The 22854-nt window shown below is 42.3% G+C and overlaps 1 protein-coding gene across 5 annotated transcripts in view; it reads left to right on the top strand.

Annotated features, from left to right (window-relative positions):
- MED12L (mediator complex subunit 12L) overlaps positions 1-22854 on the top strand; it is a 560363-nt gene that overhangs the window by 171488 nt on the left and 366021 nt on the right. For 4 of the 5 annotated variants that reach the window (XM_074298321.1, XM_074298320.1, XM_074298318.1 and 1 more), the window contains one exon: positions 19446-19741. In XM_074298321.1, the coding sequence (XP_074154422.1) occupies positions 19643-19741 (99 nt within the window). In that variant the 5' untranslated portion in view covers positions 19446-19642. Of the gene's footprint in view, positions 1-18296; positions 18423-19445; positions 19742-22854 lie in introns of those variants that run through there. The other variant, XM_074298317.1, reaches the window with a different exon arrangement.

Genomic DNA, 22854 nt, shown 5'->3' with positions numbered 1-22854 from the left:
CTAGCAACTCTCTGAACGTCATACTTTTAGTAAGTGGCCAAGCAAAATTAATCTTACCTAACATGTTATGCTCAGACCTGAATTCAGGACTTCAGGTATTCTCTGACTAGAATAGAGTACTCTGTAAAACTTGGACATTTTGGCCCTCTTAATGTTGCCCCAAATACAATGAGTGTTTTCTTGGCTGCCATATTGTATAACAGATTCACCTTGCATTCTACTCCACAGAAAACCTTCATATCTTTTTTAACAAGAATGAAAAATTTGTGCTAAAATTGTAATACACTATTTTGTCCTAAAATACAATTCATTTACAAATGAATGGTATTCTCTCGGATTGCAGATCCATGCAGTCCATCATCCAGATAACTCGTGTCTTACTTAACTAATGGGTCCCTGTTGCTATTCCCTGATTAGAGGGGCTTCTCTGGGAAGCTACACCTGTGAAGATGACATATTCATGCTTGCTCATTTAGTCTTTGAACCCCCCAATATGAAGCATGGTTAAAAATCAGGAGCATTCTAAACATGGTACTCCACTGGCACCTCAGTTATGACCCATCCATGTGTGTCTAGCTATTTTCCCAAGGCAATGGGGTAAATTTCCTTTCTTTCCTTTGCATGTTGTATGCTTTTATGCTAGGGGGTGCATGAGTAAAAGTGGTCAGGGAGACCTCAGTTCAAATCCCACTTCAAGTTCTTACTAGCTATCTGAACAAATCATTTCTTTTAGCCTCAGTTTCTCCATCTGGAAAATGGAAATGATAATACCCACCTTGTTAGGTTGTTGTGAGAATCAAATGAGGTACCATTTGTACTACAATATGCCAGCCTAAAAGTTCTATATAAGGACTTGCCTCCAACATCAAAACTGTTCTAGCTCTGAGGTATGTCTTTGGTTCTTGCAAGACTGGACCATATTAGCAGAAGTCTAAAGTAGAGATCCACATAGAGCCTAGGACAAGGATTAGGCTGATAGTCATTTTTTGGTTGCCCAAAAGGATGATTTTTGGGGGAAGACCTTGCTCAGGGGGTGAGAATAAACTCCTAGTGGACAAAATGTTGAGTTTTTTCAGTCATGTCCAACTCTTCATGATGCGTTTGGGGTTTTCTTGAGAAAGATACTGGAGTGGTTTGCCATTTCCTTCTCCAGCTCATTTTACAGATGAGGAAACCAAGGTAGACAAGCTTAAGCGATTTGTTCAGGATCACACCAACTAGTAAGTGTCTGAGATCAGATTTAAACTCAGGAAAATGAATCTTCTCGATTCTATGCCCAAGATTTTATCTACTCAGCCACTTTTGGGGTTGATCCCTACCATTATTGGTAGGACCCTGAAAGAATCATGGGATCATAACTCTAGAGCTGGAAAGAAGCATAGGAAGCTATGGAATCCTTCACCAGTAAGTGTTTATTAAACATCTCCTATATGGCAGGCATTGTGCTAAGTACTTTCCAAATATTATCTCGTTTTATTCAAACATGATGCTTAGATCCTAAAATGTTTTGCTTAGAACTGAACACAGGACTCTAGATGTTCATTCTACAACTAGGGCAGAGCACAGTGGAAGTCCTCTTCTTAACTTTCCCATTAACACTATCTAAAATAGCCTTAATGATGTTTTGGTCATCATATCACACTTACATGGAGAAGAGGAGAAGTTACTTGCTTAAGAGCACAAGCTAGTGGGATGAGATGGGATGTACAGACCCAGAAATACAGGCGGGTATTAGCAGAGCACAGGAAAGAAAGAAAGGAATTAACAAATTCTTAGTTTTAAAAAGCTGATATTAGCACCCAGAGTCCGGTGCTGGTAATGGCCACAGAAGAGATGCTTTCCCTACTCTAGGAAAAATAGGAATTGTTGCCTTCTAGGTATGAGCAGTGAGGTCAGAAAGGGAAGGGCTTCAGGATTGCTCTAACTATTATTAGAAGACAGCCAAAGTTGCAGATAGCCGAATCTCAGCCTCTGTCCGGTGTTAGGACTGCCCACAATTAGCCTATAAAAGTGGGAAGAGCCAGTTTTGTTCTGCTTTGCTGGTCTCGCAGGCTGTAGTGTGGAAGAAGTGGGTGATTCTGAAAGAAGGCAAGAGAATCAGGTGAAAGCTTCTTGTTCTGAAGCCATGTGGCTGGGATGAGGGGAGGCAGTGTTTCTGGAAGGTTTGGGGGTTTGCGTTTATCTCCTTATACTTGTCTCCAGGAAAGTCCCGGGGCTGTGCTGACAATCTTCCCAGAGTTTTGGACACAGAGAATAACAGAATTTGGTGTGGGGATGGATCTGTTACAGAATAGTGATAACTGCATCTTCCGCCATGTTTTTTAAATCCTTCCTTTTTCTCTTAGTCCCTTGTGATTCTGTCACTGTGCTTGCCTCGTATTCCCAAATTTTCCCAAATTTTCTTTCTCCTTTCAGAGCCTCCTAAGCTTAGCTTTAGATAAAAACTGTGAACTTAAATGAAGGGAATAAATTGGATAAGAAGATAAAGATTTGGGAAATTCTAAAAGAAGAATGATGGACTCACAAGATTTTGAATTAGAGAGGGTACTGTAAATTATGTAAGAGTCCAGCACTCTCTTTTCTTTTTACAAATGAGGAAACTGAGGTTCATGGAGGCTAGGTAACCCTAAACCATGGTGCTGTAGCTAGTAAATGTTGGATCTAGGTTTCCATGTTAAATTTCCTTAGGGTATCCTAAGTCCAGCTCTCTTTTATGACCCCAGGAGCATGATAGCAAGTCTTCCTTTTGTGGGGTGAAAAGAAGCTATTGAAGTCAAGAGAAAATAATCTGGGAGCATCAGGCTGTGGTCAGAGGATTCTGGGTTTGAAATCAATCTTTTCTACTTCTACCAGTATGACCTTGGGCAAGCAAAGTTTTCCATGGACTAGAGATTCCTCTTTAGTGAAATGAGGGGATTGGACCAGATTATCTCTGAATTCTCTCTTGATTAATCGATGTTCCTATGAACCCATGAATAAGGTCCAATCCTTTATATACTTTATATATGTCATTAATTCTAGGTCTTATTTCTACTTTTTAGAATCTCTTGTTCACATCAAAATTCTGTTTAATTCCTATATAAGCCCTTTCCTATTTCCCCCAATTGCTAATGCCTCCCTTTTAGATATGTTTACTTTCTACAAATAGGGGCAGCTGGGCGACACAGTGGGTAGAGCACTGGGCTTAGAATCAGGAAGACGCACTTGTATGAGTTTGATTCTGGCCTCTGACACTTACTAGCTGGGTGACCCTGCACAAATCACTTAATCCTGTTTGCCCGAATTTCCTTATCTGTAAAATGAGCCGAAGAGGGAAGTAGCAAAATACTACTTTGCCAGGATCTTTGCCAGGAAAACCCAAATGGGATCATGAAGAGTCAGATGGGACTGAAACAATAAAGAATAATTTTATTATCTATTTTGTAATGACTTACATGCCCCTCATATATCCCCATATCTCTTCAAGGACAGAGATTTTTTTTTTTTTCTTTTTATCATTGTGTCCCAACCACCAGTTCTAGGCACATCTTGCCTAAAAAAAAATGCTTATAGATGGATTAATTGGATTATTCACAGTCTACTTCTCTTGTTTGGAGATTATCCAGGACTTTTGCTCCTCTTCTTTCTAATCCTTTCTGCCTGCCCTTTAATCATTTTATTAATCAATAAAATTGCCAGAGGTTATACAAAGGAAAGATAACTTGTTGAAACTCAGATCTGTCTTTTTGCTACCTACTATCCTGGTGAGAATGTGTGGTGTTAAGAAAATTAGGACCACTGGGACATTTTACGTTTTTTTAAAAATGTTCCTGGAGTTTATCTTGGCTTTCTTGTTCCCTGATTACCATGGAAAACAAGGAGTTGGCAGCAAATTTTAAATGTTGTATACTTGCCAAACACTCGATCATCCTGTCTTTGCTCAATCCAGTTATTGGGAAAGAAGGTTTTTATGCAGGATGCACCATTTTGTAAAATGAATTTCTATCCTTAGCTTTGTCACTTATTTTTGCTTTTTTTCAGAGACTTCCTTATCTCATTCTTTGATATAGATTCCCCAGGCTTTACTTTTCATGTCCTTGATTCCTTGTCTTTCTTCGTTCAGGAAATTGTTACTTTTTGTTCATTTATTTATTTATTTTTGAGCAAGAAGGAGAAAAAGATTTTGCTTATCTTCCTAAGTCTTCATTGTTGCTATATCCTTCACTTCACCCCACCCCCACCTTTTGTTATCATTCTTTTTTTTGTTTTTTGCCACTCTCGATTTTTAAGTTGGGGAGCCCACCCACCCACGCTAGGTTTTACAGGATCTTATTAAGGACCCATATTTCAATGATTCCATTAGTATTTAAATTACCCTTTGGAGTCCTAATGTCTGTGCTTTTCACATCCTCATAACTAATGTGAAAGACAGCATGAAGAACATGGCCAATACATACTGTCCTATGAATTAATCAATGATTCCCTCTTTTTCTTCTGTTCTGGTTCTTCTACATTTTCATTATCCCGTTTCTCTAACAGGTAGAAGAAAAAGGGGAAATTTTTGCTGATGAATTCACAAACAGGACTAAGACAAACATTTCAGCAAAGTGGGATTTATGTAAAACTGAGAGGAAATTTACCCAAAATTCCAACATACACACAGACTGTCAATATGACATAATAATATATGTACCTGGAGAGAGGCATTAATTCCATAGAGAAGCCCCATAACATTAATTATTTCACTTACACTCTCAATGTGGAGAATTTATTTGCACTTTAGCAGGACTGAGCTTTGCTTCTAAAGCTTAACTCTCTATCTTTAATGTCTATATGTATATATAATAATATTATATTATTGCCGAATAATATAATAATAACCAGCCAATGTCTATCCATATTGGCTCAAGCTTGGTGGGATGGGAATAGGATGAGGGACAGCAGGATTAGTGGAGAAAGTGTTAGATTTGGAATCACAGGACCCAGGTTCACATTTCAACTCTGCTACTTACCCTCCCTGGGGCTCAGTTTTCTCATGTATATATGATGGAATTGGTTTCAGAAAGCCCAGGACCCAATCTCAGAAAAGAAGCCAGTTGAGAAATGTTAAATGAACTGAAAAAATAAATTGTGATCATGCCAGATCACTCCTTTATAAAGAGTAGAAAAAGTTCTTTGAATAAATTAGAAATTTTTAGATTTAGAAAAGAAATGAGAAATTCTCTGAATAAATTAGAAAGAAGTCTACACTGTTGGGTAAAAATAAGGCAACTAAGTGGTACAGTGGAAGTCATTTGGAGAGATACAACTGTGAAAATGGAAAGAAACCTCTTGAAGGAGCTAATATTTGAGCTAAGCCTTTAATAGTGGGTGCAGTCCCAATAAATCAAGGTGGGGAATGTGAGATTATTCTAAAGAAGCAAACTTCCCCAGCAAAATAATAGAAATGCATCATCTACAGGGAATAACAGATTGGTTGGATTGCACAGAGTATGAGAAATAGTAATATTCAAATAACATGGTAGTAGCATGCAAGAAACTTCTATTGCAAAAGTTGGGAGGTTTAACAACCTGCAGGAAGAATTGTACAAGGAGGTATTTTGAGTCAGAAAATTCATTAAGGAAAGTAATTGCAGCATTCCAGCTGTAAATAGACTGAGCTCATTGAAAGCAAGGATTTTTTTTTTGCCTATTAGAAGGTGAGCTTTTTGTGGGAAGACATTGTTTGTTTTTTGCCTTTCTTTCCATCCTCAAAGCTTAGCATCTTTTGCCTCATTTCTTACCTAGCCTTTAATTACGGGATGGATGTTGTCCCAGACAAATTGACACCTGGGGATTTTAGCTTAAAAAGGTCAAGGTCTCCCATTGCATCCAGAGCCATCTCCACTCTTTCTGATGTCTATCTGGCCACTGGACCCAGATGGTTCTGGAGGAGAAAGTGGGTCAGATGACCTTGCACAACCTTCCCTCACTTAAATCCAACTCACTTGCATGTCATGACATCACCTCCCTGATATCATGGTCTTTTTCAAGAATGAAGGACAAAACAACAGCAGAGTTCTGGGTCTAGAGTCAGGCCAGAATTGAATTCAAATTCAGTCTCAGACACTAACAGTGTGACCGTGAACAAGTCATTAAAAGTATTAAAAAATGATTACCTTTGTCCTGTGGCTGAGACTCTGGACTCACTCTCCCAAATTCATATATACATTAGCCAGTTGGTTCCACAAAGTATGATTGGCTACATCTCCTCCTCAGGGTCCCAGAAGGTCCCTCTGAGGAACACTGGAGTCCTAATACCTCCAGCTAGAGCCACCTACTCTGGTGTGCTTTCAACTGATGCTGTAGAGATAATACTGTGCTCTCTTCAGCATCAGTTGACAAGGATTACTTACCCTACATCTTTAGCCCATAGCTGATTGGTTATCTCCTTGATCTCACTGATAAGCAATCAACATTAAATTAGTTTAGGCAAAGGGATATTTATTGAAAAAACAAAGCAGAACTTGATGTAAAATATATCCCTGGGAATCCCTTTTTTGCTTCCCAGTTCCATACTTGGGGAGGGTGGGCTCAAACTTAGAGCAGTAGCTATATACCTTCTCCCCCAGAACTGCTGCATACAGTCCAGGATGGAGCACAGCCTATGGATGACCTGTTTTCCTTGTTTTCAAGACATGATATTTTAGATGTCTTGTTGATCCACTGCCAAGGTGAGTCAAGCCAACTTCTCCTTCTTATATTCTGGAGACTCTTCCACCTTTTCAAAGCTCTCCCAAGGCCTTGTGCCAAAAGAAAGAAGGCGTAAATAGGAAGAGATCCCATCTCAGACATGGACTTGCCTAGGTAGCCAAATGCTTTCTGGCTGGCCCAGCAGGTGACACCTACCCACTGACACACACACACACACACACACACACACACACACACACACACACACACACACACACCCCTACCTAAAGCTCAGAAGTTGTTCACATGTCATAGCCAGTGCAAAGAAAAAGAGAATCCTTGTATGTGTTGGGTCAGTTCTAATTCATCAGCCAATTAGAGACTTTTTAGTGGACAGAAAAGTCACAGAAAACCAGTATATGCTCTTGGGGGCAAGGCCCCCTCCATTACACATCAACTCTCAGTTGCAGCAGTAGGCTCACTATCACTCCATCTCCCAGGGTTGGACCCCCATTGTTCTGGACTAGCAATATTGTACTCAGTGGGACAATGTGAGCAGAAATTGGTTTGAGAAAGTCAGGGCAGGAGTCGTCTTGATGAAGAGCATAGTTCTTAGATGGTAAAAGACTCATGGGACAGGAGGAAGTCCTCATGGAGACTTCATGGAGAGTGGAAATGTAATCAGAAGGGAGGTAGGGTTCAGGCTAATAGCTGGACTGTGGGGACCAATTGGACTTGAAGAATACTGCTACAGAGGCCTATGTCATTACATCCCTCCCATAATGTAGATCTCAAGATCTGTATTTCCTTTTCTTCCCTAGACTCCTCCTTGGGATTCTGAAGCCTTTCCCCTTGGGATATAGAGGAATAGCTCTTTCCCTTTTTCCCCCTTGAATATTGACTTTGTCTTTGTAAATGTGTTGACAACCTCCATTAGCTAATCTGGGTATATTTATTGGGAATACAGTTTGGAGAAAGAAATTGAGTGTGAGCATCAGAGAAGGGAGGAAGAAGATGAGGAGAAAGAAAGGGAGGAAGAGACATAGAGAGGCAGACACAGAGAGGTTCAACACAGAGGAGTTTTGTTGTCCTAGGCTGGGGGCCTGGAGCTTAAAATTTGACAGAATTTTGGCTCCTTTTGTTACAACTTCTGAACGCAAAGAGAGAACATTTATAGTGGGAAACTCTTCTAGGCAGTGAGTCAGTAGGAGGAGAAATATGAATAAGAGTGGCTAAAAAACTTTCACTACTGTTTTACATATATATATATATATACACACACATTATATATACATATATAATGTATGTGTGTGTATGTGTGTGTGTATCAGTGCCCTGGGCTTGTTGTTCATCCCTGTCCAACTCTCCGTGTCCCCATTTGGGGTTTTCTTGGCAAAGTTCCTGGAGTGGTTTATCATTTCTTTCTCCAGCTAATTTTACAAATGAGGAAACTGAGGCAAACAAGATTAAGTGACTTGTCCAGGATCAAACTGCTAGCAAGTTTTTAAGGTCAGATTTGAATTATTAAAAAAAAAAAAAAAAAAGAAAAAAAAGAAAGTCTTCCTGATTGCAAGCCCAGTGCTCTTTGCAGCTGGGATAGATAATATCTAAGGACTCTTTCATGTTCAAATTTAGGATTCTTTGATCCTGCTTTAAATTTTTAAGGACTTGGAATTTTGCCAGCATAAGCACTTTTTTGACAAATAACCTACCAATAAGTGTGGCTTAAGTGTCAAAAACTCAACTGTGCTGGGGCTTCAAATAATTTAAATTGCAAGTTCCTTGCCTCAAAGAGCACGCAGCATACTCCTGCCACGCCAATCATAACTCCTCTTTGACTTTAATAGATTTCAAAATTGTGGCTTTAAAAAAGTCATCTCCCAGAAGCCCACCTGGAGCTGAGCTTCTCTCACCTTAAGCAGATGACCTAGTCTTCCAAGTTAGAGAGACAAGAGGATGAGAACTGTTGCCCTCGCCTTTGAGAACCCCCATGCTACTCACATGTCAAAATGGAGCATCAGTGGAAACCAAAAGGTGGGAGCAAATTCTGAAATCCACCATAGAATTAGGCTCAGACCCAAGGCTATATTAGACCTCCCAGCTGTTATGTTAGCAGCAATAACCAGGTCAAACTCATATTTCATGTTGGCAAAATGAACAGGGATACCTAGTCCAGCCCATGGTTTCCTTGTTCATTTTCTTTTACTAACAGGGATAGTGATTGAGGTAGAGACATTTTTTAAAATCCAGCAGTGAGGGACCAAGTAGAGATCTGAGATTCAGAGGGCTGTGGGGGAATCAGTCAGAAATAATGCCAAGTTACTCATCTATTAAATATAGATTAAGTACCTATACGGTGCAAAGTGCTGTTTGAGAGAAGCAGAAATACAAAACAGTGCTGCTATCATGCACCTGGAGGAACAAGACCCCTCTCTACTGGAAGTGTTCCAATTGAGGCTGGATACTTTTTCGGTTGGGAACATTGTGGGGGTGGGGATTCCTCACTGACTTTATAAAGCTTGATAAAATAATAACAAAATTCATCTGGTAGGAAAAAAATGTCAAGTATCTCAAGGGAACAATGAAAGAAACATGAGGATCTGGCAGTACCGGATCTCAAAGTATTCTAGCAAAGCAGAAAGTAGCAAGAGTATTTGGTACTGTTAAAAACAGAAAAGTTGATTGGTAGAACAGATTAGCAAGACTACCTCAAGAAACAAATGAACCTAGTCGTAGCCAAAAGTTGCTTAAGAATTCATTGTTTAACAAAAACTGCTTGATATTAAAATTAAGTAACTCCTCTAACAGAAATAGTAGTGTATGAAAGCATATAGACATATGTATGACTTGATTACAAAGCATTATGATAGGATGGGGAAGGAGATAGCTTTTACAGCTACTTGATGGCTTCTGGGAGATGTGAACCATTTACATAATAACCCAGTAAAGAATCAAAATGAAGTGCTTAAGTAGAGATAAGGGAAATGTTACTGTGGACAGAAAATTGGGGAGAAAACTTCATGGAAGAGAGGAAGAGATAAGGTTATAGGTAATTATTCAGCTCCATGTGTATACACATGTGTATGTACATGTATATAGATATTCATATATATACTTATACAGGCATATATAATATACTGTAATAATAATAGATCGGTTTTATATAGCACTAGGAACTGAGCTAAGTGCTTTATTAATATTCTCTCAGTATCCTTGATTAAATAGGTGGTAGGTTAGGAGGTGGTAATATTTTACTCCCATTTTTATAGTTGAGGAAATTGAGACAAAGAGAATTTAAAAGTGTCTTGCCTGAAGTCGCCATATTTTAATTCAGGTTTTCCCAACTCAAAGCCCAGGACTCTACCCACAGGGCCCTCTATTTACCAAGTTTGTCATTAATTTCTCAAGTCTTTCATTTATTAAGTGCGAAGTGTCAGTTTACAAATACCAGTAAACAAAATGTAAGGATGGAGTAGAAATTAATCCATTTGGCTTCCCAGCCCGGATTAGAGGAGAGTACTTTGGGATTGGATCAAACAAGTCAATTGAGAGTGAACTAGACGAAACTCCTCCTTGAATTGTTTGAAGGCCTTGGTTACACCGGAAGCAATCTATATAAAAGGCAGAAGATCTCTCAGATCCGGGAGGGAGAGGAGATAGGCAATTTTGGATCCTGGGAATGAGACTGAGCTGTGGCTGAGGAAGGAGCCATTGGTTGTCAAGCCATCTGAGGTTGTCAAGCTGAGAGGAGACACCAAAAAGAGAAGGTGAGCTCATTTCCCCACTTGCATCCCCATTATCTGAATAGTCACAATATAATGTTTCGTTTTCCAAAAGTTCTCAAGTAAAAATTAAATTTTGTCTCAATCATAAAGAGGCTAGGGATTACCTAAAAATATATAAGTGTAAGGCTAGGGGGAGTGCAGTTTGACTAGGTGTAAGTAATCTTAATTAGGGACATGGGACTATTAAGATTAAATTCAGAACTTTTCATTTAAAATAACTCCCTAAAGGGAGAAGGGAACCAAGTTAGGCCTTAGGGGTATTATATTACCTTTTCCCATCCCCAACTCCCACTCCACCTCTACTTAAAACGAGGTAATTGTTGCTAGTTTAGTTTTAGTTTTAGTTTTTTCTAAGATTTTTGCAAGATCTTATCCTCAAGGAACTTACTTCTTAAAGAGGTTAAACAACACCTTCAGGCGATATGGAAAGGAAGAAGCTAGGTGGGGAATGAAGAAAAGGGGGTGAGACTGGGATTTAGGTACGGAGGTCTGAGGCAGCTTAATCAAAGGATGTAGATAAGCATGATGGTAGGTTTTTAGGGTTGGAAAGGATTGAGAAGGGTTCCATGGGCTACTAGGAAGCTTTGAAAACAGCTAGAGGAGGGGAGGAGGTCACCATCATCATCATCATCACTGGAATCAAGCAAGTATAAACTTCTTGATGGTGGGAGACTTTTTTTTTTTTCCTTTCTTTACATTGATTGAAGTGCTTGATTAGTACTTGTATGTTCAAAAGACAATATAATATACTATCCAGTCCAAGAAACAGATGGGCTAAGCACTGGGGATACAAATAATTAAAAAATAGTACTTGTCCTCAACAGAGTTAAAATTTAATGGGGGGAAGTGGATATACAGAAGGGGGCAGGAAAAGGGGCAGAGATGATACCAGGAAATAACATTTTTGTTTTTTATCTTTTTGGGACATAGACTGAGTAAAAGGATATGTCTTTGAGGCATAATTTAAAATTGCTCTTCCAAGTGATTGAATCAGTTCACAATTCCACCAATGTTTTAATTTCCCACATAGCCTTCGAAATTTGTCATTTTGCTTTTCGGTCATATTAGCCAATCCGATTCCTAGGTGTGGGGGGTAGTACCTTCAGTTTTAAATTTGCATTCCTCCACTGATAGTGATTTAGAGTATTTTTTAATATGACTATAGATAGCTTTAATTTCTTTACCTGAAAACTGCCTGTTCATATTCTTAGATCATTTATCAATTGGGAAATGGCTCTTATTTTTATACATTTGACTCAATTCTCTGAATATTTGGGAAAGGAAGTTTTTTAACAAAGAAACTTAGTAGAGAACTTTTTTTTTTTTTTTTTTTAGGGTTACAGAGTTTTTTAGTGTGTTCACTGGTGAACATTTATTATTTATTTAATTTTAATTTTTAAATTAATTTTATAATTATAATTTTTTTGACAGTACATTTTCATGAATATTTTTTATAACATTATCCCTTGTATTTATTTTTCCAAAATTTTCCCCTCCCTCCCTCTATTCCCTCCCCTAGATGACAGGTAATCCCATACATATTAAGTGTGTTACAGTATAACCTAGATACAGTATATGTGTATAAATCTGATTTTCTTGTTGCACGTTAAAAATTGGATTCCAAAGGTATAAGTAACCTGGGTACATAGACAGTAGTGCTAACAATTTACACTCACTTCCCAGTGTTCCTTCTCTGGGTGTAGTTGTTTCTGTCCATCATTGATCAACTGGAAGTGAGTTGGATCTTCTTTATGTTGAAGATATCCACTTCCATCAGAATACATCCCCATACAGTATTGTTGTTGAAGTGTACAGTGATCTTCTGGTTCTGCTCATTTCATTCAGCATCAGTTCATGCAAGTCTCTCCAAGCCTCTCTGTGTTCCTCCTGCTGGTCATTTCTTACAGAGCAATAACATTCCATAAAATTCATATACCATAATTTACCCAACCATTCTCCAACTGATGGACATCCATTCATCTTCCAGTTTCTAGCCACTACAAAAAAAGCTGCCACAAACATTTTGGCACATACAGGTCCCTTTCCGCTCTTTAGTATTTCTTTGGGATATAATCCCAGTAGTAGCGCTGCTGGATCAAAGGGTATGCACAGTTTGATAACTTTTTGGGCATAATTCCAGATTGCTCTCCAGAATTCTTTCACAAGTAGAGAACTTTCAAAGAACTTTCTATTGTCCTCAAGATTCCTGTCTGGGGCACAGCTAGGTGGCGCAATGGATAGAGCATCAGCCCTGAATTCAGGAGGACCCGAGTTCAAATGTGGTCTCAGACACTTAAGACTTCTTAGCTGTGTGACCCTGGGCAAGTCACTTAACCCCAGCCTCAGGGGGGGAGATTCCTGTCTGGTTCACATTCAAAGAATTTTAGTGCCATAAAGAAATTGTAATTGAGTTCCTTGAAAGGAGGGGAGGAAGATGAAAAAGACAATAATAATAGCTACTAGCACTTATATAGTGCTTTGAGGTTTCAAAGGACTTTCCATATATTATATCATTCATTTGGTCTTCATAGAACTTTTAGGGTGGTGGTGTTTGTTGAGTCATTTCAGTTGTGTCTGACAATTGTTCAGTTGTGACTTCATTTGAAATTTTCTTGGAAAAAGATTCTGGAGTGGTTTACTATTTCCTTCTCCAAATAATTTATAGCTAAGGAAACTGAGGCAAACAGGGTTAAGTGACTTGCCCTGTGTCACACAGCTAATAAGTATGTGTGAAGTACCTTTGTGAGATAGGTGCAATTCTCAAACCCATTTTTGCAAGTCTCTAAATTTTCTATTCTTTCCTGGTTTTCCAGCTTATCTAACTTTTCTACTACTCCCTAGTTGGATCCTCTTCCGTAGAAGGCTTTCAAGTCTTGATCTTGGGTTTCTCTGCTTCCTCCATACTACTTATGATCTCATCAGCTGTAATGGATTAATTAGCATCTCTATGCTGATGATTCTTAAGTCTTATATGTCTTGCCTCTGTCTCTCGGTAAACTTCCAACCTTGCAAATCTAACTTCTTTTCAGATGTTCTAGATGTCATAAACTCGTTATATCCCTAACAGAATTCATTATTTTTCTTCCTAAGATCCCCTTCTTCCTTGCCCCTCTCCCCACTTAATACTGTAGAAGACATCCTTGGATCCTTGGAATGATTCAGCTTTGAAACCTAGGAATCTGACTTATCTCTTTCTCTATGTCCATTCTGTTGTTCAGATCTATGAATCTCACTCTTGCATTTTATCAGTACAGCCCCTTTTCCTCAGACACAGCCACCAAAGTGGTCCAGGCCTGTATCACCTCACACCTGGATCACTGCCAGGAGCTGTTGGGGGGAGTGCCTGCTTCAAGGCTTTCCCTCCAGCAGTGCGTCTTCCATTCAACCACGAAAACCAAGGTCTCATCTTGTCACCTTCCAACTCAATAAATTGTTGTGGTTCTCTATTGCCTCCAGCATCAAACACAAAATGCTTCACCTGACGTTCAAAGCCTTTAATAATCTAACCCTCTCCTACTTTTCTAGTCTTCTTACCCCTTATATTTCAAATTTCCCTTTACTTTTGGATTGATCCCCACTGTTCCACAAACAAGACACTTCTCTGCTCCAGATATTTTCTCTGGCTGCATCTGCAGACCTGGAATGCTTCCCTTCTTCCACTTTGACTACTGGCTTTCCTGGCTTTTTCCTTTAAGTGCCAACTAAAATCCCACCTTCAACAGGAATCTTTCCCCAACTTTTCTTAACTATAGTGTCTTCCCTTTTTAAAATTATTTGCTACTAGGTAGGGGTAGCTAGGTTAGAGCACCAGCCACCAGACACTTAACACTTCCCAGCTGTGTGACCCTGGACAAGTCACTTAACTTAAATTGCCTCACGGGAAAATTATTTGCTACTTATCCTATATATAGTTTGTTTTTGTATATATTTGTTTGCATGTTGTCTCTTCATTATATTGTAAGCTCTTTGAGGGCAGACGTTATTTTTTTGGTATCCCAACACTTAGTCCAGTACCTAGCACATAGAATGTAATTAATAAACATTGATTGATTGGTTGACTGAAGTTGAGAAGTTCCATGACTTGCCTAGGTAGGTTTGGAATATAGTTAGTGAATGTCTCAGGCAGGATAGAAACTCAGGATTTCTTGTCTCCCAACACTATTCACTCTGCCACCTACTCATGAAGTTAAATAGAAGTGAAAAGTCTGAACATCTACTAAGATCTTCCTTTGAATTTTTGTGGTTCCATAGATATGACAGCAGACTGGCTAAGTCTGAAGAGGCATCAAGTTTCTTAGGGTGAGGAATTTTTCTATCACAGCACAAGAATTCACTAATTCATGCTAAAGGGTTATAATCTGTTCCTGTGGAGGGAGTGGCCACATTGATGAAATATCTTGGAGCCTTAAAGGATTAATCTTGAAGCCTTCTCTTTAAGGTTCACAGTCACTCAAAATGAATGAATGAATGGAAAAGCTTTTAGTAAGTACTTGCTAAGTGCTAAATGGGGGAGGGGGGAAAGAGGAGGGGGATACCAGTAGCAAAGTGTAGACAGCCCATTCCTCCTAGAGGGGCTTATCTTCTCAATGGGGAAGACCACACAAAGACAATTGTGGTGACCAGAAAGAGGGGAAAAATGATTGGGTTAGAACATAGGGGAATACTCTGATAAACCCTTTTCAGAAAGAATTGCAGTATTGATTTTTGGTAAGTTCCAGAAGTGGAAAGGAGGGAGCTTCTACCTATAGGCAGTAATGAGGTGGCTGTGTCAAAGATGGTCAAGGAGTAAAGTAAAACATGGCTGGAGGAGGGATTGAGATATAATGGGCCCCATGAGGCATGCATCAATCACGAGAGTGGGCAACCACTGCAGCTGGTTATCTGCAGCTGGATCAGTACAATGAATCACATGGCTAATTTATTGCTGGAAAGGATTTCAGAAACTGAGTCAACCCCCTTACTTTATAGATGAAGAAACTTAGGTCCAAGGATTAATTGTCTTGCACAGATGGAATATGTATAAGAATTTGAACCCAAAGCTTAAGTGGTGCAGTAGATAAAGTGCCAGGTCTGCAGTCAGGAAGACTGTTTTCAAATGTGGCTTCAGACACTTATTAGTTGTGTGTGATTCTGAACACTACATCCTATTTACCTCAGTTTCCTGATCTGTAAATTAGCTGGGAAAAGGAAATGGCAAAACTACTCCAGTATCCTTGCCAAGAAATTCCTTGCCAAATGGGACCACAAGGAGTCAGTCAGATGTGACTGAACAGTCTCTACCTCTGAGGGTCCTTGGGCTCTTTTCATGTTAGTTCCTGCAGCTAGACAATGAACTGTGCCCAGAGTTGAATAGAAAGAGATCAGCCTGACTTGAATTTAGCAGATTACACAATTATTTCAATGACTCCATATTGTATTCTGCCCCAAAAGTCAATCTCTTCTTCTACCCTAGAGATGCAATTATGGAATGCCACAATCACAGTGAATTCTAGTGATTCTTTATTACCTCTGAGATCAAATGTAAACTCCTTTCAGGTATTTAAAACTTTTGACCTGGCTTGATAATGTTCTAGTTTTTGATGTATTATTTCCACTCTACTCCAAGATCTTCAAGCTATCTCTTCCACATAACCCCCCATCTTTGGCTTTTGCATATGCTATCTCCTAGTCTAGAATGCACCTCTGCACTTACACCTCTGCCTCTTGGAGCCTCTGCATTCCTTGAGGAGATGGACTAGATGGAAGGACCAAGCTAGGTCAGTTGATGCAGGGCATCTCTTGCTCTCTTCCCCCAACAATACAGAAAAAATAGAGAAAGAATGAAAATTTTGTAACATTTTTGCACCAATGGAGCCTCCTGGTGTTTTCTAGTGTCAAGATGACTTTCTTGGTCTCTTAACAACCATTAGCACTTTCTCCTTCCCCAAAGTTGCCTTGTATATGTTTTGCATAAACCTTTATGCATATGTGTATATATCACACACATACTTATACATAAGCACAGTTATTATTCCTTCTAATCACTCTGTTTTGTTATATTGAAGAAATGGGAATTTGGGGGGAGTTTTGAGGAAGCTGAAGACAACTCATGGTCAGCAGAAGACACAGAAAAAGTTTAGAAACTCAGAAATTCTTGTACATATTCCATCTGTGCAAGATAATTAACCCTTGGACCTTAGTTTCTTCATCTATAAAGCAAGGGGGTTGACTCAGTTTCTGAAATCCTTTCCAGCAATAGATTAGCCATTGTACCGATCCATAAGCTATTATATGTATAGTAATGTATGCATTATATCTTTTAATACCATAATAATTCAGATTTCTTATCTGGTACACAATTTTAAAAAATCACATTCTGATAAAAGAGGTAGGCTGGACAATCTACCTGTAACCCCTTCTATGCTGAATGGATAATTCCATGTGTGTGTAAACACACTATAGAGGATGATTTTTTTCTATAGAACATCACTGCTTTCAGCTGCTAATGCCTTTCCCTGAATTACTTTCTATTTACTTAGTATGTTTTTTTTTGTTTGTTTGTTCATTTGTTTGTTTTTTAATCTCTGGGGCTTGTACCTGGAACACTGTAGGAACTTAATACATACTTGTTTTTATCTGAAAAGACTCATAAGTGACAAAGAATAAAGGGAAAAAATGGTGATGGCAGTGAGCAGGCTGCAGCATACTTGTTATCAATGATGATTTGTGCAGAAATAGCATAAATGACAGGATCAAGAGCATTTATGGTGGAAAAATGACGATGGCCTTGTCAATTTCTTCATCTGTCACGTGAGGTGGTTGGACTAAAGGATCCCTACGCTCCCATCCAACTCTGAATCCTTCCATAGTGGCCTTTCCTGAAATTGAAGTGTGAAGCCATGGACAGTCTGCTTTGATGACCATAAAGGATGGGGAAGTGAAGGGTGGAGGGAGAGTGGAGCTTCTGTATTGTCTATGCTTATATTTCCTTTGCTCCCTCAAGGCCCTCTGAACTCGAGTCATTTTGGCCACTTCTTGGGAATGTGGATTTAATACCAGAAAGTTCTCGACTTCAGCTCTCTCATTTTACAAACGAGGAAGCAGAGGCAGAGGGATTGAAGATCACAGGTAGTCAGTTTGGGATTTGAATCCTAAGCTTGAACTCCGTGGTTGTGCTTTTTTTTTTTTTTTTTTTTTTTTTTTTTTTTAAAGAAATTTGCAATAAGACTGTTTTGAAGCATCCCAGCAGAGGGGTCGAGGACTACCTCTGAACACGAGGAGGCAGACCCCAAACCTTTTTCAGGCTCTGCTCTACATTTCTCTCTGGGCAAGCAAGCAGGTGGGGACTGCAGGATCATTTCCCATACCATTCCCCTCCCCCCAACACCTTTTTAAGGTGCTCTCCCAGGGGAAGGGTGGCTAGCCTAGGTGAGATAGCATAATCTAGGAACTAAAATCCAGTCTTCCAATTGGCAAAAAGAGAAAGTGTAGGGAGAGCGACCAGGAGATGGGTGCTAGTGGTGACCTCGTCTTCCCAGCGCGCCCCCCTCTCGCCTTCTCTCTCCACGTTCAGGTTCAATGCCTGGGCTGGACCCAAGGCTCTGCCCCTCTCCTCCTCCCCCCCCCCCCCCCGGCTTCTGCTGCCGCGAAAACCCGGAGAAATGGAGTCCAAAGTGAGCTCCCCGCGCTGAGAAAAACTCCTCGGCGGCTCTAGCAGCCCGGGAGCTGGGCATGCTCAGTAAGCCCGGGCTGCTTTTGGGGCGCAAGCCGGCCGCTTTGGCTCTGCACGGGGCCGTGGGGGGGAGGGAGCCGTCGGCTGCGCGGGGGCACTGCCCGCTGCCACCCCGCCTGCAGCTTCTGGGCGATGGGCAAAGTTTCCGGCGTCTCGCACGCACCGAGCGAGCGCCCGGGGTCCAGCGGGGGTGCTGCAATGGTGGCTGCGGCAGTCGGGGGGCCGCCGCCACGGCCACGGCCACTGGCCCCTTCCCTGTAGCCGGTGACCAACAGGTAAACTGTTGCCGGGAAGGTGGAAGAGGAGGAGGAGGGGGAAGGGGGTGGCGGAGGTGAGGAGCTGCGGCAACGGGTGTGGGGGGGTGTGCGAGAGAGGAGGAGAATGGAGCGGGGAGGGTGCGGTGAGGGGGGGTGGGGGGGACTGGGGAAGCCTGCAGGCTTCACCCGGCACTGATCGCAGCTCCTCCTCCACCTCCTCCTCCTCCCCGACCCCGCCTGTGCCCAGTGAGCCCCTGGAGGGGCGCCGAAAGGGTTAAGCCGGCTCTAGGCCCCCGCGAGAACTCCCCCGTGCATTCTGCCGCGGCGGCCGCTCGGCGGAATCGCGGTCCGCTCTGCTCTTCTCCTCCCAGCTCCTCTCCTGGCAGCGGCGGGCTCGGATGCTCCTGCGGGAGGGAGGCTCGCAGGCGTCTTTGAGGGACCAGCCGGCTTCCCTGCAGACGAGCATCCCTCCGCCCCCCGCCCCGCCTGCCCCCTTCCTTCTCCTCCTCCTCCGCCCCCCGCGGGCCTCCGCACTGTCCAGGTCGGTGTCCAGGTGACAGCATCCAGGGCCCGGCGGGGAGCGGTGGGGAGAGCCGGCGGTGCCCACTGGGAGTCGGGAGCTAGGGCTGCGCCTGGAGGGGAGGGGAGGGCAGGGCAGGGCAGGGCTGTATTGCTCCCCGCAGCAGCGGCGGCGGCAGCGGCAGCCCCCTACTCTGCACAGAGCTGTAGGGCGCCCCACCAAGACTTCAGCTCGAGGCTCGGCTGCACAGAAAAGTTTTTTTTATTTTTTCTCCCTCCCCAGCCCTGAGCTGGGCCGGGGTCTTTAAGGGGTCAGAGAAGTCCCCCGCTTCCTCCAGCTCGGCCCGGTGCGGGAGGTAAAAGGAGGAATTGGGGTTAAGCCGCGGGCGGAGACCTGGACCCCTCTCCAAGCGCCGGGGGCTGGGGAAGGGGCGAGCCTGGCGGGGGTGGGGGGCGGCGGGAGCGTTGGGGGCAGTGCGTGCGGCGGGCTGCTCAATTGCTGTGGGTGTCTGTCTGTTTCAGGCGGCGGCGGCAGCGGCGGCAGCAGCAGCATCCAACCTGCTCATTCCTGCAGCGAGAGGGAGAGCGAGCGAGCGAGCGAGAGGAGGAGAGGGAGGGAGAGAGGAGGGAGTCTGTCTGCAAAGTGCTGCTCCCTGGTGCTCAGAGGCGGCTGCTCCATCTCCAACTCTCATTCATTTCTCCGGTTAACATGAGAGATCATGGCCGCCTTCGGGCTTCTCAGTTATGAGCAGAGACCTCTGAAACGACCCCGACTAGGGCCGCCTGACGTCTACCCCCAGGACCCGAAGCAGAAGGAGGTAAGCGCGGCTGCCGCCACCTCCCCTTCCCCTTCCAGTGCCCGACACCCTCCCCCCCCCCCCCCAGTGCCAGGGCTCTGCAGCGCTGACCTGGGGCCAAGTTTGCCCAGCGGGCATCCGAAGTAGCGGGGGGAGGGGGAGGGGGGCAGAATGGAGAGCGTGCTGGGTGGGGAAGGGTTGCCAGGGGGTGGAGGCTGGTGCGGGGTGCCAGGGCCCATGCCAGCGCCAGGTGGGGGGCACGGGGAGGCCGAGCCGCTAGCTTAGGGTTGCTGTCAGTGAGAGCGTTGAACTGTGAAGCTACTCATCTGCATGTGGTCGCCTCCCCCTCTTCCTGGGCCTTCCTTCGCTTCTGGAGATTTTCTCCCGTCTCTTTAGCTCTCAGCCTCCCCTCTCCTACTTCCTCCTCACTATCTTTCTCCTCCGCCTCTTTAGAGAATCCTCGTAAACTTTTGAAAAATGTTAGATTGCAATTCGGGGCATCCAATACGGAGACTTGCATTTTGCGCTAGGAGGGGAATGAGCCCCTTCTTTTTCCGCCCGCCTGGTTTTCCCTAATGTTTTACATTGCTAATAGCCTTTGAGAGGCGTCAACTTCGGAATGGGAAGGCTCTTCTAAATCCCGTCTGGCCCCGTCCCCCATGCTCTCAAATGAACGTTGATACAGAGAAATCGGGCTTTTTGTGTAGAGGGGATTGCCTTAACTGACAGCTGATTTGCATGGGGAAATTGAACCCGTTTGCGCAGGTAAGTCCGAATTAGAGGCAAAGGAACGGTCAGTGGGTATTTTACAAGTTCATTTTTTTTCTCTAAATAAAATGAAAAGGTGAAATCTTGCCTCCCTACGTTGGGTGCCTCAGCGGGAGCGGGAAAGGGATCCATGCTATTTTGTAGCCGTATATGTTAATATACGATGCTGCTGCTTCTGCAGCCGAAGCAGCAGTTAATAAGTAATTATGTAACAATTGACTAGGTGTAATCATCACCCTTTGTTACAATTTGTCAGGGGACTTTTTTTTAATCACCTGCTCCCCAGCTGTACCTCACTGAGCTGCTGTCAGCTGTAAATACTCCCCCCTCCTTCCCCCCCTCCCCGCTAACAATAACTGTTGGCCAGTTTCACCTCTTATTTTAAAATTGATGCTGAAAAGTTCCTGATCAGTACACAGTGCTTTGTAAATTAACCACCGGCCTGCCTCTAACTTTCGGGACGCAAATGTGCACATTTCACCGAAAAGTTGATGGGGCTGAAAGGGGGAAAGGAAATCACCTGTTTGGGTTAAACTTGATTATTTGCAGCCGAGATTTTAACATTGGATGGCCTCAGGCAGGTGCTTTTTTTCTTTCTTTCATTTTTTTTTTTTTTTTGAAAGGTTTAGAGCACTTAATAGGTCTGATGTTACTTTAGCTAATCCTGATGGAAATTCACAGGTAGATTTTTTTTGGCTGGGCCTTTTGTGAGACTGGAAAGAACGGAAGGAGAGAAGAGGAGAAGGGAGGAGAGACGAGAGGGGGGAGGGACCGAGCCTTCTGTTGACACTTTGTGGGAATTTGAGTTGATTCTGCAAATTCCTTTCTTCCCTTTGCCCTTACTCCCACCCTGACTTTCCCTAAACTAATTGCTGTATAGTACAATTAGGAACAAAGTATCACCTGGAGGTAAGGAGATCACTTGGCTGGGTTTGGATGTGGGATGAGGAAGAAATGAGTTCAAATTGTGCCCTGCCAACAACTTTGTAACTGAATTGTAGGCAAGTTGATTTATTTCTTTGTGCCTCAAGAAACTCCCTCTGGAGGCAATTTCTAGGCCTAATGTAAAGAAAATTCAAATGGTCTGTGTGAGATACTCAAAGCTGGGGAAGATAATAGGAGTTTAGTGATTGGCTGGTTAGCTAAAACACCTGCCCAGTTGTAGGAAAGTGGATGATGGCTATGTTTAAAATTGTTATATTGTGCCCTGGGTATTTCCCAAATGGGAAAATAATTCTTCGTGATGTCATTTGGGATTTTCTTGGTAAAGAGAGCAGGAATGTTTTGCTTTTTCCTTCTTTAGCTCATTTTACAGATAAGTAAACTGAGGCAAGCGGGGTTAAGTGACTTGCCCAGGATCACACAGCTAGTAGTAACTCGGACCCTCCTGACTGCAGGCCTAATACTCTTACCCATTAGCCATACTGAGCAATAATAACATATTAATGATATACACTTTTTCTTATATTAGAACCCAATAGTGAAAGAGTCACCCCTTGTCTTCATTTCCCCTCTTACCACTGGGCCCTCACAGTGATTTCCCAGACCCTCCTACCTTCTGGAGGTCAGAGACAAGGACCTTTCACTTCCTCTGTATCTCCTTTATAATCTGGATGGGAATACAGGTGGAAAGGTAAAAGGCTGGTAGTTTTCCTCATTTTTAAAATCTATCTAGGTTAAGGGTGAGGTGGGAAAAGAGATTTTCTCTTTGGTTTTGGCTTGTAAAAGTATCTTGGTCTTCCCTCACTGCCTCCTTTATAAAGATAGGACATTGAAAAAAATTGGGGGGAAAAAAAAAGCTGGATCTTAGTTGAACATCACTTACTAGCTGTGTGACCCTGAACAAATTATTAAAATTCTCAGTCTTGGTTCTATCTGCTGTAAAATGGGAATAATACCATTTTACCTCACAGAATTATTTGTGAAGATTTTGCAAACTTTGAAGATGCATAAATATTTCCCTGTACCACAGGTTTCTCTGTTTTGTTGGGAAGAATGTACTTTGTAAACTATTACATCAAGCAATATTTTCACAGACTTGATAATAATATAAGGTTTTTTTTTCTGATTAAGCAATATTCATGTTTTATTCATTTCTCTTGAAGAATCTTCCATTATTTATTGGTATTAGAACCTACTCAGGAATTTACAGTCTTTGATCATTGATTGGGGCTCTGTCATTGAGTCAATTACCATTTACTTTTGGCATGGTGAATGTTAGACCATCCATAGGCCTTGGGGATCAAAAGAAGGCAAAACGGGAAGTCTTCCAGAGCTATTTTTTGTTGTTGAGGCAATTGGGGTTAAGTGTCTGAGGCTAGATGGCCATATAGCTGGGAAGTGTTAAGTGTCTGAGACTAGATTTG

Source organism: Sminthopsis crassicaudata, chromosome 3, assembly GCF_048593235.1.
Source record: "Sminthopsis crassicaudata isolate SCR6 chromosome 3, ASM4859323v1, whole genome shotgun sequence".
Taxonomy (NCBI): domain Eukaryota; kingdom Metazoa; phylum Chordata; class Mammalia; order Dasyuromorphia; family Dasyuridae; genus Sminthopsis; species Sminthopsis crassicaudata.
This window is presented reverse-complemented; position numbering and strand designations above follow the sequence as displayed.